The sequence below is a fragment of the Oryctolagus cuniculus genome, chromosome 13 (assembly GCF_051225735.1).
Source record: "Oryctolagus cuniculus isolate XC-2025 breed Fujian yellow rabbit chromosome 13, ASM5122573v1, whole genome shotgun sequence".
Lineage (NCBI taxonomy): Eukaryota > Metazoa > Chordata > Mammalia > Lagomorpha > Leporidae > Oryctolagus > Oryctolagus cuniculus.
In genome coordinates this window covers 19,529,549-19,546,047 of record NC_142879.1, presented here as the reverse complement: position 1 = coordinate 19,546,047, position 16,499 = coordinate 19,529,549, and the positions used below count along the sequence as shown (strand labels likewise).

The 16,499-nt window shown below is 56.2% G+C and overlaps 1 protein-coding gene across 12 annotated transcripts in view; it reads right to left on the bottom strand.

The window, feature by feature from the left end:
- LOC149122504 (uncharacterized) overlaps positions 1-15,898 on the bottom strand; it is a 34,774-nt gene extending 18,876 nt beyond the window's left edge. For 2 of the 12 annotated variants that reach the window (XR_016219534.1, XM_089312094.1), the window contains exons 1-2: positions 14,100-14,494; positions 8,670-8,741 (exon numbers count right to left, since the gene is read on the bottom strand). Coding sequence is in view for 1 of the 12 variants with exons in the window: in XM_089312094.1 (XP_089168220.1) it covers positions 8,670-8,741; positions 14,100-14,195 (168 nt within the window). In the remaining 11 variants the exon portion in view is untranslated. The other 10 variants (XR_016219535.1, XR_016219541.1, XR_016219543.1 and 7 more) reach the window with 9 other exon arrangements.
- Between the last annotated feature and the right edge of the window lie 601 nt (positions 15,899-16,499).

Sequence of the window (16,499 nt, the reverse complement as noted above, 5' to 3'; positions counted from 1 at the left end):
GGGGGAGGTTCCTCTCCCAGATGGAAATGTCATCCTCTCCCCCCAGGACTGTAGGGGCAGGCGTGTGTTCAGTGGTTAGGCACCGCCTGCAGATACTGGCATCCATCTCAGAGCGCTGGTTCCTGTCCCCGCTGCTCTGTTTCAGATCCAGCGCCCTGCTAATGTGCCGGGGAAGGCAGCAGAAGATGGCCCAAGTGCTGGGTCCCTGCACCCATGTGGAGACCTAGATGGAGCTCTTGGCTCCTGGCTTCAGCCTTGCCCAGCCCTGGCTGTTGTGGCCATTTGGGGAGTGAACCAGCAGAGGGAAGATTGATCTGTCTGTTTCTCTAATAAATAAATCTTAAAAAAAAAAAATATAGCAGCTCCTGAAGCCTCCTTCCCGTGAACACACACACAACAGGTCTGCCACGTGGGAATGCATTCAACGGACAACAGACAGAAAAGCCAGACGGTGGGACTTTATTTTCTTTATGTAGCGAAAAGCCCAGAGGTCATCAGTGGGTGGCGTTGGTCGAGGGCACAACAAATTAGGAAGAATATCCTATAGTTTTCCTGATCTTTCTCCAAGAGTCACAACATGGATACCAAAGCCCCAGGCATCACAGCCCCATCCAGGGAATGGAATGGAGGGGCCATCTGTCCCATTCACTAAGAAAGGCGAGCGTCTCCCTAAACCCACGTACGGCTTCCACCCGTGTCTCCTGGGCTAGGACGCTGCCAACGTCCCTGCCACTAACAAGTGCAAGTCTCGCCTCTGCTTCCCACCCAGCTTCCTGGGGGCACCCCTGGGAGGCAGCAGATGATGGCTCAAGTACTTGGGGTCCTGAAATCCATGTGGGAGACCCGGATGGAGTTCCCAGCTCCTGGCTTCTGCCTGGCCCAGCCCTGGCTGTTGCGGGTATTTGGGGAGTAAACCAACAGATGAAGATCTTTCTCTCTCTCCCTTTCTCTGTCACTCTCTTTCAAATAAATATCTAAATCTCTAAAAAATAATAAAACATGCTTGTTGACTCAAATTGCCACTTCTCAGCAGATATTTTGTTCTATTTGGAGGCAGGCAGAGCATAAGAGTTTGTTAAGCCATGTCAGAGACCCCCACTCACCACACGCAGGTGGACCCCAAAAGACCCATGCAGCGCCTGGCCCTGACTGTGGCCCTCTGATGTCTGTCTCTCTCTCTCTCTCTGGGACATCCATGTCTTACAGAAGACGATGGAGTCCATCTTAACTCTAAGTAACAAAATTCAGGACTGTGTTCAGTTTACTCTGGGAGGAAAAGTCAGACCAGTGCCTGCCGTGGATACAGCGTTCACCTGCCCACCAGTGCCTGCAGTGGACATGGGGCTCACCTGCCCACCAGTGCCTGCAGTGGACACGGGGCTTACCTGCCCACCAGTGCCTGCAGTGGACATGGGCGCTCACCTGCCCACCAGTGCCTGCAGTGGACACGGGCTTACCTGCCCACCAGTGCCTGGCCTTGGGGTCCCTAGGCCGGGGCCACAGGAGGGCTCCTTCCAGCGAGCTCACTCCCCTCCTCTCCTCATCCCTGCCTGGCCCCACCTGATGGCCACACGAGTTTACTGGGAGTGCAGGTGCCTCCTGCTCCTCCTCTCACCTGCAGGTAGAGGTGTCTGAAGCTGACTAGGTGATCCACACCCACCTCCTTCCTGCCCACCCCACGCACCTCACCCCACCACCATGGGTGCCAGGAGACCACGTCCCTGGGCGCAGCCCCTGCTGGGCACGCTCAAGGCTGGGAAGCCGGCCCACGTGGCGCTGTCAGACGCCATGGGGGTGGGGGTAGAGGGGAGACTCCTGCAGACTTTCAGGCATGACTCACACTTGGCACTTGGTGCCGTCTGCCGATGGGAACACAAGGACAGACACCTGCCTATCTTCCAGGGCACGGGGGAGGGGAGTAAGGGGAGGGAGCTCTGACCTCTGGAGCTGTGGGCGTGTCCTCCCCCATGGGACAACAACCCCTGCTGCAAGGCTGGGGCTCTCCTGGTGGTCAATGGACAAAGGCCATACATGTGGACCCCATGTCCTGACCCCACACAGCCTGGGAACCGGAGCTATTTTGAAACAGGCAAGTGTCTGTCTGAGCTACACACTGCTACGTTAGCAAGCCTGCACAGCCTGGACAAGGGCAGAAACCAGGGGCACAGGGTCTGTCTCCTGCTTCATGCATGTTTACATTTGCCTCTTCAGAATTCCATGTTTATTTATTGCTACTTATTTGGAAAGCAGAGTGACTGGGAGAGAAAGATTGTCCCTCTGCTGGGTCATGCCCGAGTGCCCGCAAGAGCCAGGGCTGGGCCAGGCTGAGGCATGGTCTCCCCTTTAGGTGCAGGGCCCAAGCACTTGGCCATCTTCTGCTGCTTTCCCAGGTGCATTAGCAGGGAGCTGGATTGGAAGTGGAGCAGCCGGGACTTGAACCGGAGCTCACCCGGGATGCTGGCATTCTAGGCAGCAGCTTAACCTGCTGTGTCATGGTGCTGGCCCCCAGGGAGACATTTGTAAGAGTCAGGAGGGGTCCCTGCACCAGAGGAGCCTGGAAGGGCATCTGGGAGTACTCGCCCCCACCCCCAGGTGAGGCTGGCCCTTGGCTCCCCTAGGCCTGGGCTTCCCCATCAGGTCTTTCAGGTGAAAGGTGGAAAGTGGGGGAGAGAGGAAGACAAATGCAACAGTCAATTAAAAAAATGAAGTAAATGAGAAGAAATAAAGAGATTATTAAAACAATGTAAATGATTCAATGAACTAAAGTAAACAATCTGGGGCCAACACCATGGCGCAGTAGGTTAATTCTCCGCTGCAGCGCTGGCATCCCATATGGACGCAGATTCTAGTCCTAGCCACTCCACTTCCGATCCAGCTTCTCCCATGGCCTGGGAAAGCAGTGGAAGATGGCCCAAGTGCTTGGGCCCCTGCACCTGCATGAGAGACCCAGAAGAAGCTCCTGGCTCCTGGCTTCAGATCGGTTCAGCTCCTAGTTGAGGTGGGAGCGTAAGCCCTGGGGAGTCCCCGGCACACAGAGCCCCACCCCCCCCCCGCCTGGGGAACAGCAGGTGCATCACCTCTGCTGCCTCCTCCAAACCCGGGGTCTTCTCCCAGTCACCAGGAAAGAACACAATGACAAGGAAAATGAGGTGAGGAGGGGAGCTGCAAGAATGTGATGGAAAATTCTAAAGGACACAACAGAGATAAGGAAAAACAGAGACAAAGACCGGGAGCTGGAAGAAATCAACGATCCAGTAAAATTGTAGGAGAAATGTAATCCACCACTGATGAGACCGAGATCAGGATCTGGGGCTGTGAAAGCAAAGGCGCTGACCCCGTTCCAGGGGGCGTGGCCCCAGGAGCACCGGAGGGCCAGCAGGGTGCAGGGCCTGCCCCGACTCCTCACACGGTCACCACAGCCGCAGGGTAACCAGCACCAGGCCCCTTTCAGAGCTCAGCCCTCTGCCTAAGCACCCCGGGCGTCGCCTTTCTCCTCCTGCTTTAAAAAAGATTTATGTATTTATTAGAAAGGCAGGTGACAGAGAGAGACACAGACAGAAATCTTCCATCATGCACTGGTTCGTTCTCCCAAATGGCCACAACAGCCAGGGCTGGGCCAGGCAGAAGCCCGGAGCCGGGAACTCCATCCTGGTCTCCCACGGTGGGTGGCAGAGGCCCCAGCAATTGGACCATCTTCTGCTGCCTTCCCAGGTGCATTAGCGGGAAGCTGGATGGGAAGTGGAGCAGCTGGGATGGGGGCCAGCACCGTGATACCGGCGTTGCCGGCAGTGGCTTAACCACCGTGCCAAACACTGGCCTCTGGGCCTTGATTTCTGGTTTCTGGCTGTTACTAATAGGTGGTGGTTGAGCCATCACAGTTACCCGGCACCAAATTCTCGGTTCTGAAATCAAAAAATCCCTGGAAACTGAACTCACGGTCATCTCTTATATGGAGGCATAACCCAATCTGGCCAAGGCCACCTGACCTGACCTGCAGTGGCGCTAGTCCTCAGGCCTTGTAGAAACAACCTCCGACTGTCAGAGCCCGCGGTGGAGAGCAGTTGGAGCCTCACTCTCCAACGTTCCGAAACGCACCTGGCCCTCAAGTGTCAGCTAACAGATTTCAGACCCAAATTCAAACCCCGCTCTCCCGGGCCAGGAGGACGGACGGATCACCGGCGGCGGCACAGGTGCACGGCGGAATACTATACAGCAGTGACGGTGAGCTGGCTCCACTGCAAACAGCCTCCTAACACGGAGAGAGAGAAGCCAGGACTGAAAACCCGCGCTGCAAGGCCGGAGGCCGCCCCAGGCTTGTCTGTTCACTCCTTAAATCCCCTCGACAGGAAGTTCCAGAACAAAGAGCCCAACCAGGCAGGGCTTTCTTCGCTAAATGTAGGCCAGCGTCTTGCCTCCTCCCGCCAGAGCCCCCTTGGAGAGCCAAGTGCTGAGCCCCCCCAAGCTGACACCTCGGCCAGGGCCTGCCGGTGGGCGCCCTGGCCAGGCCGCCGTCTCCCTCTGCCTTTGTCTTGGCTCCTCTTTGTGTGCAGGGTGGAGCGGCTCCGGGGCTGGGACGGTGGCAGGCTTGTCTTTTTATGCTTTTGTCCGTCTCCACCCTCTTCCCCGGCCATTCCCGCGGGCTTTTCATCCGTCTCTGTCCCCACTCCTGCCCTCTCCTCCTCCTCAGCGGCCCGCGCTCTTCCTGGCCCCGCGTCCCCGCCGTCTGATCCTTGGGACGGGCTGGTTTTAGGCTTTTGTTTGGGCTGCAGGGCTTTCTCTCCGCCTCTGCCTCGCTCTGCCACCGCCTCCCTTCCCTCTCCCTCCTCGCGGAGTCCTTTGTGGGACACACACTTTTATCTCGCTTTGATTCGCTCTCTCCGCTTTGTAGAGGGGGAATGAAAGGTTCAGCTAATTGTGGCGGCCGGGCTGTGGTGCCCGCTGCCCTTCCCGGCACCTGCCCCACCGGGACTGAGCAGTGAGGGAAACAGGGCAGCTCACCTCCCACCGCCGGCTCCGGCCCCTCGAGGGGACGCAGGTACCATGGGCCCTCACCACCACCTCCGGGAAGTCTCCCGGGAACTCCTGCTTGTGCCACTTGCTCAGCCCCTCACTGTGCGCTGGTGTGTGCCAGCCAGGCCAGTGCTGGCTGCAGAGTGGCCAGCCAGACACATGTGCAGCATCCCAACGACACAGTGTGGCTGGCGGGGTGGCAGGGGGATGACCTCAGGACAGGGGTCCCAGAGCAGCTGCTGTGTAAACTGAAAGCTGAAGGGGCCGGGAGCCCTGTGGGGGGGAGGGGAGTAGAGCAGAGGGCGTCCAGCTAACGGGGATGAGCAGGCACAGAGCTCATCGTGGTTGGTTGTCCGTGACCTGCTGGGGGCTGGTGATGGAGTCAGCTAAGGAGCGTGGAGTCCAGCCTGAGGAGTCGCTGCAGCCCTTCCATGGGGATGCGACAGCTCACATCTGGCTGTGGCACGAGTGTAGCTGGCCTGCAGGGAGGGTCACAAGGGGTGCTGCTTCCTGCTGCCGCTCGGACCAGTTACCCGGGCGACAGTGGCCTCAGACCATACACACACACACATAGACATGCACACACATACAAACACAGGCGCACGTACACACATGCACACACAGGCATGCACACACCCACACACAAACACAGGCACATGTACACACATGCACACATGTATGTACACACATGCACATATACGCACACATGCACACACATGTACACATACACACATGCACATCACACACAGGCATGCACACACCCATACACAAACAGGCGCATGTACACACATGCACGTGCACACACATACACATGCACATGCACACGTTGTCCCACTGGACTCACACTCTGGGCTCAAGGTGAGAGGCTGGCAGGGCTGCCTCCTTCCACAGGCTTGGAGGAAAATCCACCCCCTCCGCTCCAGCGTGTGGGGGCCACCTGTGCTCCTTGAGCTCCAGCCCTTCGTCCATCTTAAGGGAGCCAAGCGCTCCAATCTCCACTCCCCTGGCCCCTTCCCCGCCCTGGGTCTGGCTCTGACCTGTGGCTACACTGAGCCCCCTGGATGCCCCGCACGGCCCAGGTAAGCGTCCCGTCCGAGAGCCTTCCCGATCTCGTCAGCAAGATCCCTGCTGCCCTGGAAGGCAATGGCTCCGGAGATCGGGACGGGGACAGCTTGGGGCAGGAGGGGGGATTGTTCTACCCTCAGGACAACTTGAACCAGGGGACAGCAGTGGACAAGGAGAGTGACACGCAGAGACTGAGAAAGGTCTTCTATCTGCTGGTTCACTCCCCAGATGCCGGCAAACAGCCAGGGCTGGGCCGGCTGAAGCCAGGAGCCAGGAACTCCGTCGGGGTCTCCCACATGTGTGGCAGGAGCCCAAGCCCTTGGAGTCTCCCACTGTTTTAAGGGAAGTGACTTAGGAGGGACTGACTGGTGAGTGATGGGAGTGGGGAGTGGGAAGAATGAGCCAGGACCACATCTCCCTTTCTGGCTCCACATCCACAGAGCTGGTGATGGCGCTCACGAGGGAGGACCCAGAAAACCAGGCGCCCAGGGCGGAACACACGTGGAGCTGAGCTGCCACTACCTCTGAGACGTCCCGGAAGCAGTGCCCAGAGTCCAGGAGAGGCTGGAGCAGGGCAGCAGGCGCTGGGCAGTGGCCTGGCAGCCTGTTTTGCAAGGAAAATATGGGAACACTTGCTGCCTGCTCACTTCTGTGCCGCCTCGGGCCACACTCGCACCATGGTAGCAGAGGACTGCTTCCGACAGATGCCACATGGCCCGCCAAGCCATGCGCCCGGTCAGAAGGGGTTTGTCGACCCCTGGCCCACAGGGGTTGTGTGCAGATGTGCACAGGTGTGGAGAGAAGCCCAGGGCCGACAGGTGGAGTGAGATGAAGAGAAGCTACAGGATGCAACACCCAAGGGACAGGAACAATACAAAGGACGCAGATGGACATGGAGAGGGACAAAGGACGCAGATGGACGCGGAGACACCCAGGAGCGCGGGCCTGCTGCAGAGCACGGGTGCGGCTGTTTGAAAACACACCACGGGGTGGATGCTGTGGTGCAGTGGGTTGGGCTGTCCCTTGGGTCGCCCGTGTCCCAGATCAGAGTGCACGGGGTCAAGTCCTGCCTCTGCTTCAGACCCAGCGTCCTGCCCATGTGCAGGGTGAGGGGCCAAGGTCTGGGGTTCTTGCCACCTATGTGGGAGACCCAAGGGGGTCTCGGGATCCTGGCTTAGGCATGGCCCAGCCCTGGGTGTTGTAGGCAATCAGAGAGTGAAATTGCAGATGGAAGATAGCTGGCTCGCTCTCTCTCCCTCTCTCTTCCCACCCCCTTATTTCCCCCACCCCTCTGTCTTTGCCACTCTATCTTTCAAATAAATAAATCTTTGTTTTTAAAGTGGCACCTAATTCTCCTCCCCTGAAGTGTGGGTTAAAGTCAATGACTCACTTCTAAGAAGTGACAAATTTTGGGGGCCGGCGCTATGGCATAGCAGGTAAAGCTTGCGGTGCCGACATCCCATATGGGTGCAGGTTCCAGTCCTGGCTGCTCCACTTCTGATCCAGCTCCCTGCTATGGCCTGGGAAAGCAGTGGAAGATGGCCCAGGTGCTTGGGCCCCTGCACCCGCATGGGAGACCCAGAAGCAGCTCCTGGCTCCGGCTTGGCACAATTCCGGCCATTACAACCATCTGGGAAGTGAATCAGCAGATGGAAGATCTCTCTCTCTCTCTCTCTCTCTCTCTCCCTCCCCCCCTCCCCCTCTCCCTCCCTCCCTCCCCCTCTCCCTCTCCCTGATTCTGTTTTTCAAATGAATAAAAAAATTTTTTTAAGTGACAACCTGGGGCCGGCGTTGTGGCACAGTGGGTTAACACCCTGGCCTGAAGCACCGGCAACCCATTTGGGCACCGGTTTGAGACCTGGCTGCTCCACTTCCCATCCAGCTCTCTGCTGTGGGCTGGGAAAGCAGTGGGAGATGGCCCAAGTCCTTGGGCCCCTGCACCCACATGGGAGACCTGGAAGAAGCTCCCAGCTTCGGATCGGCACAGCTCTGGCCATTGCGCCCATCTGGGGAGTGAACCATCGGATGGAAGACCTCTCTCTCTCTCTCACTCCGACTTTCAAACGAATAAATAAATCTTTTTTTCAAAAAAGTGACAACCTTTGGATTTGAGACTAGGTCATGACGGGCACTGCGAAGTCTTCCCAACACACCATAGAACACACACACAGCACCCAAGGAGGGACCGAGGCCTTCAGCCACGGGTCCTGGAACGCGCCATCGGGTCACTCCCCAGCCCTCAGCAGGCCCGCGAGTGACCGCACAGGAGACTCAGGACCGGAGCTGCCTGCCACGTCTCTCTGGAACACCCGACCCCCAGAACTGAGAGGTGATAAGTATTTGTCATCTTTTAGAGCAATTTGGGACGAGGCCATGGATGACCGACACACCGTGGAAGGGCTTTGTCGAGGGGAGGGAGAGGAAGTGAGTCCGGCAGAGCTTGGCTTGCTTTCGCCACAGTTTACCTTCGGGTGGATCTTGCGTGCGGTCGGGTTGTACCCGAGGGGAAGAGGTCCAGCTCAGATCTCGCGGGAGGCCCGGGGCCAGGACGAGGTGGACTGTGTGAGCGAGCAGGTGTTGGCTTTCTCACTTACATGATCTCGACCCGTCGTCCCCAGACGCCACTCAACTTTGTCTCTGGCACCCGTGATCCTGGAAGAGCCGTCCTGAAAATACAAAAAAGGCACCAACTCACCAGACCTTCCGTGCCTCCCGGCCGGAAGCCTACAAAAAGACACGTCAAGCCTATGCGTGCTCTCTGCTCCCTCCGAATTCCTCCGGCTGAAGTCAACACATCAGCGGGTGGTTTCATTTTCAGTAAATGATTCAAAGTAACTTGGGCTTAGTCACCGCCTGAGCAGCTCTCCCGGGGGACAGGTCCCAGGAATCTGGCTTCTGGTTCCAGTCTCTCCTACAACCTGCTCCTCAAAGACACTGCAGAAAAACTCAACGCCCAACAGCCCGCGCCGCTCTCGCTGCAGACTTTTCCCAGCGGTCTGCAGAGAGAAGCAAGCCCAGCGCCCTAGGCGTTCAAGGGTGCAGTGAGCTGACTCCTCTCCTTTTTTCTGTCTAGTGCCATTTGGATATTTATAACATCAACCGTGGGCCATACAACATTATCAACTGAAAAATTATCCTGGTGGCCGGTGCTGTGGTGTAGCGGGTAAAGCCGCACCTGCAGTGGAGGCATCCCACCTGGGCACCAGTTCGAGTCCCAGCTGCTCCACTTCCGATCCAGCTCTCTGCTATGGCCTGGGAAAGCAGTGAAAGATGGCCCAAGTCCTAGGACCCCTGCACCCACATGGGAGACCCAGAAGAAGCTCCTGGCTCCTGGCTTTGGATCAGTGCAGCTCCAGCGATTGTGGCCAACTGGGGAGTGAACCAGCTGATAAAAGATCTCTCTCTCTCTCTCTGCCTCTCCTCTCTCTGCGTAACTCTGCTTTCAAATAAATAAATAAATAATCTTTTAAAAAAATTATCTTAGGGGCTGGCGCCATGGTACAGTAGGTCAATCCTCCGCCTGCGGCGCCAGCATCCCATACAGGCGCCAGTTCCAGTCCCAGCCTCTCCTCTTCCAGGCCAGCTCTCTGCTGTGGCCCAGGAAGGCAGTAGAGGATGGCCCAAGTGCTTGGGCCCTGCACCCGCATGGGAGACAAGGAGGAAGCACCTGGCTCCTGGCTTCGGATTGGTGCAGCTCCAGCTGTTGTGGCCAACTGGGGAGTGAACCAGCGGATGGAAGACCTCTCTCTGTCTCTCCCTCTCACTGTCTGTAACCCTGTCTCTTGAATAAATAATTTTTTTTGGACAGGCAGAGTGCACAGTGAGAGAGAGAGACAGAGAGAAAGGTCTTCCTTTTTGCCGTTGGTTCAGCCCCCAATGCCCACTGCAGCCAGTGCACTGCGGCTGGCGCACCGCGCTGATCTGAAGCCAGGAGCCAGGAGCTTCTCCTGGTCTCCCATGTGGGTACAGGGCCCAAGGACCTGGGCCATCCTCCACTGCCTTCCTGGGCCACAGCAGAGAGCTGGACTGGAAGAGGGGCAACCAGGACAGAATCCAGTGCCCCGACCAGGACTAGAACCCAGGGTGCCAGTGCCGCAGGTGGAGCCGCGATGCCAGCCATAAATAAAATCTTAAGAAAAATTATCCTGACATCTGTCCTTAATGAGTTGTACTGAGAATTAATGGTAAAACTAGTCTTCAAACACTACTTTATACTTTGTGTGTCTGTGTGGATGCAAACTGTTGAAATCTTCACTTAGTATAGAGTTGGTCTTCTGTATATAAAGATAATTAAAATTGAATATTAATGAAGAATGGGACAGGAGAGGGAGTAGGAGGTGGGGGCGGGGAGTAGAGGTGGGAGTGCAGGTATGGGGGGAAGAACTGTTATATTCCTAAAGCTGTACCTATGAAATTTGTACTCCTTAAATAAAAGATTTCGAAAAAAAAATTTATCCTGGGGGCCAGCACTGTGGCATGGCAGGTTAAGCTGCCCCCTGTGACAACGGTACTCCATGTGGGTGCTGGTTTGAGTCTCGGCTACCCCATTTCTTCTTTTTTTTTTTTTTTTTTTTTTGACAGGCAGAGTGGACAGTGAGAGAGAAAGAGAGATAGAAAGGTCTTCCTTTGCCGTTGGTTCACCCTCCAATGGCCGCCGCGCTGCGACCGGCGCACCGCGCTGATCCGATGGCAGGAGCCAGGTACTTCTCCTGGTCTCCCATGGGGTGCAGGGCCCAAGCACTTGGGCCATCCTCCACTGCCCTCCCGGGCCACAGCAGAGAGCTGGCCTGGAAGACGGGCAACTGGGACAGAATCCAGCGCCCCGACCGGGACTAGAACCCGGTGTGCCAGCACCGCTAGGCGGAGGATTAGCCTAGTGAGCCGTGGCGCCGGCAGGCTACCCCATTTCTGATCCAGCTCCCTGCCAATGCACTTGGGAAAGCAGCGCAATATGACTGAGTACTTGGACCCCTGCACCCACTTGGGAGACCTGGAAGGAGCTTCAGGCTCCTGGCTTCAGCCCTGATCCAGCCCCAGCCATTGTGGCCATCTGGAGAGTGAACCAGTGGTTGGAAGACCTCTCTCTCTCTCTCTCTCTCTCCCTCTCTCTCCCTCTCTCTCCCTGTTAACAGTGCCTTTCAAATAAATAAATAAATCTTTAACATAAAAGCAACCTGCTGTAGATTTCTTGAATTTCGAGTCCAGCTACAGTCGCTTGGCGGGGCCAGACCCAGTGACCTCACCGGGCCGGACAGGCAGCACCCCTGCCAAATGGTGCCAGTCCAGCGGCAGAGGTGAGGGACTGAGAACCCAGACGCTCAGATCACTGTGTGCCCTGGAAGAGAAGCCCGCCGGTGCAGCCGCAAGTTGGAGGACAGCGGCCTCAGCTTGAGCAGGCCAGCTGGCTGGCTGTGACACCCCTAAGGGGCTGGATCAGCTGCTGCTCCAGAGATGAACACGAAATTCCTTACTTCCGGGTTTCTTAGAGTTATTTACAGCCATCGTAACTTTTGAAAGTTATTTCACCCTTTTAATCATTCAGGCCCTTAAAAGATGGATTGATTGATAAAAGGCAGAGTGACAGCGAAAGGAAGAGGCAGGCAGGGAGGGATCCTCCACCTGCAACAGCGGGGCTGGTCCAGGCTGAACCCAGGGGCCAGGAACTCAATGGGTCTCCCACACGAGTGGCAGGGACTCAAGCACTCTGGCCCTCATCTGCTGCCTCCCAGGAGCACTGGCAGAGTGGCTGGGGCTTGAACCAGGCACTCAGACACGAGAGCTGTAGCTCAACCCATAGCACCATGGCGCCTGCCCCTCAAGACGGAGTCTTATCTGAGCTGACATGGAGTCGGCCTGTGGCACAATGGCTTAAGCTCCCGCCTATGCTGGCCACATCATCTATGCGTGCAGGTTCGAGTCCCAGCTGCCCCACTTTTGATCCAGTTTCCTAATGCACCTGGGAAAGCAGCAGACATCCCAGTTCTCTGGGCCCCTGCAGCCGCTGGGAGACCTGGATGGAGATCACTTCTCCTGGCTTCGGCCTGCCCAGCCCCACTTGCAGCAACCACTTGGGGAGTGAACCAGCAGATGAAAGAGATAACTCTGCCTTTCAAATAAATAAATCTTTAACATTTTTGAACTTTTTTCCCTTTCCCCCTTTTTTCCCTTATTTCCCTCACTGCCCTGGATCCCCTCGCTGCCCCACACCTTCGGGCTGCCCGCGCGCTCTGCCTTCGCTCTGCTTCTGGTAGCTACACATGACCAAACACTTGCTGCTCTCTCTTGGTGTGAATCCAGATTTCCCTTTCTCTCTCTCAGAGCCCTCGCTCTCCCATGCACTTCTCTCACCGAATAAAAAGCTTAAAAAGAAATTTAAAAATTTTTTGAACTGATTTGGCAGTTTAATCATGCTTAATGTGCACAGACATTTCTTACCCTTTAAGATTTATGTATTTATTTGAAAGCCAGATAGAGAGAGAGAGAGAGAGAGAGAGAGAGAGAGAGAGAGAGAGAGAGAAAGGTTCACCCTCTAGACAGAGTGGCCAGGGCTGGGCCAACCTGAAGCCAGGAGCTTCATCCACGTCTCCCACGTGGGTACGGAGACCAAGGACTTGGGCCATCTTCTGCTGCTTTGCCCAGGCCATTAGTATGGAGCTGGACTGGAATTGGAGCAGCCAGGACTTGAACTGGCACCATAAGATGTATTGGCATCCCAGGCAACAGCTTTACCCACTGTGCCACAATGCCAGCCCTGTTTCTTATTTTTTTTTTTTTTAAGATGTATTTATTTATTTGAGAGGCAGAGTTACAGACATAGAGAGGGAGAGACAGAAAGGTCTTCCATCCACTGGTTCACTCCCCAAATGGCTGCAATAGCTGGAGCTGGGCCGATCTGAAGCCAGGAATCTGGAGCTTCTTCCAGGTCTCCCACATGGGTGTAGGGGCCCAAGCACCTGGGCCATCTTCCACTGCTTCCCCAGGCCATAGCAGAGAGCTGGATTGGAAGCAGAGCAGCCGGGATTTAAATATGGGACGCTGGAGCGGCAGTGGGCAGCTTAGCTCACTGTGCACCACGCTGCCCCCTAGCACATTTGTTCTTGAAGCTTTCAGCTGCCATGGACGCCATTGGATTACCCAAGGCGCTCTGAGCAGCTGCAGCCCTGTCAGCCTGGGTGCCAAATGCCCCGCCCTCCACGGCCCCACGCGTGCTTGGGCTCCCTTCTCCTCCCACCTGCTCAAGCCTCTGTCCTCCTAATCCTGCCCGGCAGCATGAGAAGGGGCCTCTCAGTGTGAACATGGCCTCCATCCCTTTCCTTTTCCCTCTGGGAGCCAGGAGAGTTTTCCTAACGTTGGGGTAACCCCCAACGGCTCTCTAGGTCTGAGTCAGCCCTGTTTTTGCTGAGTCAGCTGAGAGACGGGAGACCCCTTGTCAAAGTTCCGCTGGTAGCAGAGGTAGGAAACCCGGTCATGGGGCTCAGGGAAGCCCCATCCAATTAGAATGTGTTATGGTCCACACTGATGGAGTCTGTCCAGGAAGCTCCAATGACCCGCGCTGGGTCTGGGTAAATGAAGGATTCATTATCCGCATCCAGACCATTTTGAGAGTAGAAGAATCACTGGGACAACAGGGTAACCTCAGACCACCCGGGGCAGGCAGCGCAGGCGGTCCTCACGGCTCCAGGAACCGAGCTAAGGGAGCCCAGGCACCTGTCAGTCTGCTTGGCCAAACCACATCCAGCGCTCCTGTGCTCTGCACCACCCCTTCCAGAAACAGCCGTGGCCTCCGCCTGGCTGCCCACCGGGGCCGTCTCTCTCCTGACCCCGGGGCCGCACCGCCATCGCGCCCCTGACGCACTCCTTCTCCCCGTGGCCCGACTCTGAGCTGAGGATCTTACTGCGGCCACGGCGCCTCTTCCCAGGGTCTGTGCGGCCAGAGGCTGCCGCCCCTCCACGTCCACACGCACACGGGATCCGGTCTGCCCGCCCCGCCCCCCGCTCCGCCCAGCGCCTCTCCGCTCTCGCACCTGCTTCACCAGCGCCTCCCGCCAGTCATTGCCATTGCCTCTGCGCACACACACGTGGCCGCCTCTCCTTTCTTTGAAGAACTCTCTGGAGTTCATTTTCCCTTCAGCGGCGACCCCAGGTCCCTCTGCTCCTGCAAACTTCTCTAAGAATGCTCAGTCTCCACTACCTGCCTCTCACCTGGCCTCACCTGATGGCGAGGATTGGCCGCCATCCCCACATCCCCCAGCTGCACCTGTGCTGATGGCCGCCACCTGCTGCCTCCACCGAGGCCCTCTTGTCCCTCCGCCCACTCTTTCTCTCTCTCTGGCTGATTCTTCCTTGTCTCCATCTGCAAATGCTCCCGGGGGGACCCCAGGCTCAGTCCCTGGGCCTCACCACCCCCCTTTATTAATCCACACTCACTCTTAGGTGCTTGATCTCCAGTCTCAGGGCTGTAACCACCACCTGCCTCTGCGGACTCCCAGGTTTGCGTCTCTAACTGAACCTCTTTCCAGGACTCCGCCTTCATTCTCCGATTGGTTGCTCAACATTGCTATCTGGGTGTCTCACAGTCCTAGATTGAGCACCTGCTGTTTACCCCAGCAGGTTCCTCCTGGACTCAATAAATGTAAGGTAAAGGCGACTCCATTCATCCTGCTACTTAGAGAAGAAAAAAACAGAACACCTTGGAGTTAGCGGTGACTCCTCTCTCTTAAAGATGCATTTACTGGGGCCAGTGCTGTGGGGTGGAAGATTAAGATGCTGCAGTGCCAGCATCCCGTATGGATGCCAGTTCGAGTCCCAGCTGCTTCTCTTCCGACCCAGTGCTCTGCAATCGCCTGAGAAAGCAGTGGGAGATGGTCCAAGTCCTTGGGCCCCTGCACCCACGTGGGAGACCCTGAATAAGCTCCTGGCTCCTGCCTTCAGCTCAGCTCAGCTCTGGCTGTTACCATCAATTGGGGAGTGAACCACAGGATGGAAGACCTCTCTCTGGCTCTTACCTCTCTCTGTAACTCTGCCTTTCAAGTAAATAAAATAAATCTTTTTTTAAAAAAGATGCATTTATTTATTTATTTATTTTAAAGGCAGAGATTCAGAGAGAGAGAGAGAGAGAGAGATTGTCCATTTGCTGGTTCACTCCCCAAATGGCCGCAACAGCTGGGACTGGGTCAGGACTGAAGCCAGGAGCTTCTTCCAGGTCTCCCACATGGGTGCAGGGGCCCAAGAACCTGGGCCATCTTCTACTGCTTTCCCAGGCCATAGCAAGAGAGCTGGATCAGAAGTAGAGCAGCTGGGACTAGAACTGGCACCCATATGGGATGCCGGCTTAATCTTCCACCCTCACAGCCCCAGCCCCAACTCCTCTTCCTCTTATTCCCTACATGCAGTCATCAGCAAATCTTACCTGTTCTCAGTATTAGTCCACTTCTCGCCGGCATCATAATCCACTTAACTGTCTCCCTGCTTCTGCTCTGGCTTTCTAGCGGTCTGTTCTCAACTCTGCAACTAGACGTGTTCGGTTCCATTATGGGAACTTCCACCTGCTGATTCACTCCCCAAAATGGCTGCAAGTGCCAGGACTCGGCCAGGAGCCCATAACGCCATCCGGGTCTCCCACGTGGGTGGCAAGGGCCCAAGCGCTGGGCCCCCTGCTGCTGCTGTCCCAGACACGTTAGCAGGGAGGTGGACCAGTGCAGCTGTGGGGACTTGAAGCAGTGCTTGGATATGGGACGCCGGTGACACTGCAGCAGCTGATCCCACTGTGCCGCCACCCGGCCCCCACCTGTCACCTGTTTGGCAGCTGCTCCCCCTCAGCCTCTCGGCTCACTCTGCCCCGGCCAGGTTGCCATTGGCTGAACTTGACACGCACCAGGCTTCCGTGTTTGCTGCCGGTGTCTCATCTACATAGGATGCTCTTTTTTTTTCCCCCACTGCCACATCTCCAGTACTTGGAACAGAGTAGGCATGTGGCAAATACTGGTCAAATGAATGATAACTGAATGAATCTAATTCCAGATTTCTGTCTGAAAATTCTCCTACATAAAATCAGTGAGAATTCAAGTCACTTAGTCACAGTTGTCCAAGTATTATTTTTATTCCAAAGCCCATACTGCCACTTCTCCTAAAAATCACGGTGCTATGCAAAAATTATGCAATAAGAGTTAGAAGGTACAACACCCAAAACGAGGTCAGTAACACCCAAACACAGGAATCTAATGAAGTGGTAGCTAGAGACGGGTGTGTGGCTGAGTGGTAAAGACATCGGCTGAGACTACACATCCCCCATCATGCTCTGGCTCCTGACACCAGCTTCCCACTGTGCAGACCCTGGGAGGCAACAGTAACAGCTCAAGTCCCTGCGTCCCTGCACCCATGTAGGAGACCCCATTAGGATCTTCGCTCCATCCCTGAGGCCGTTA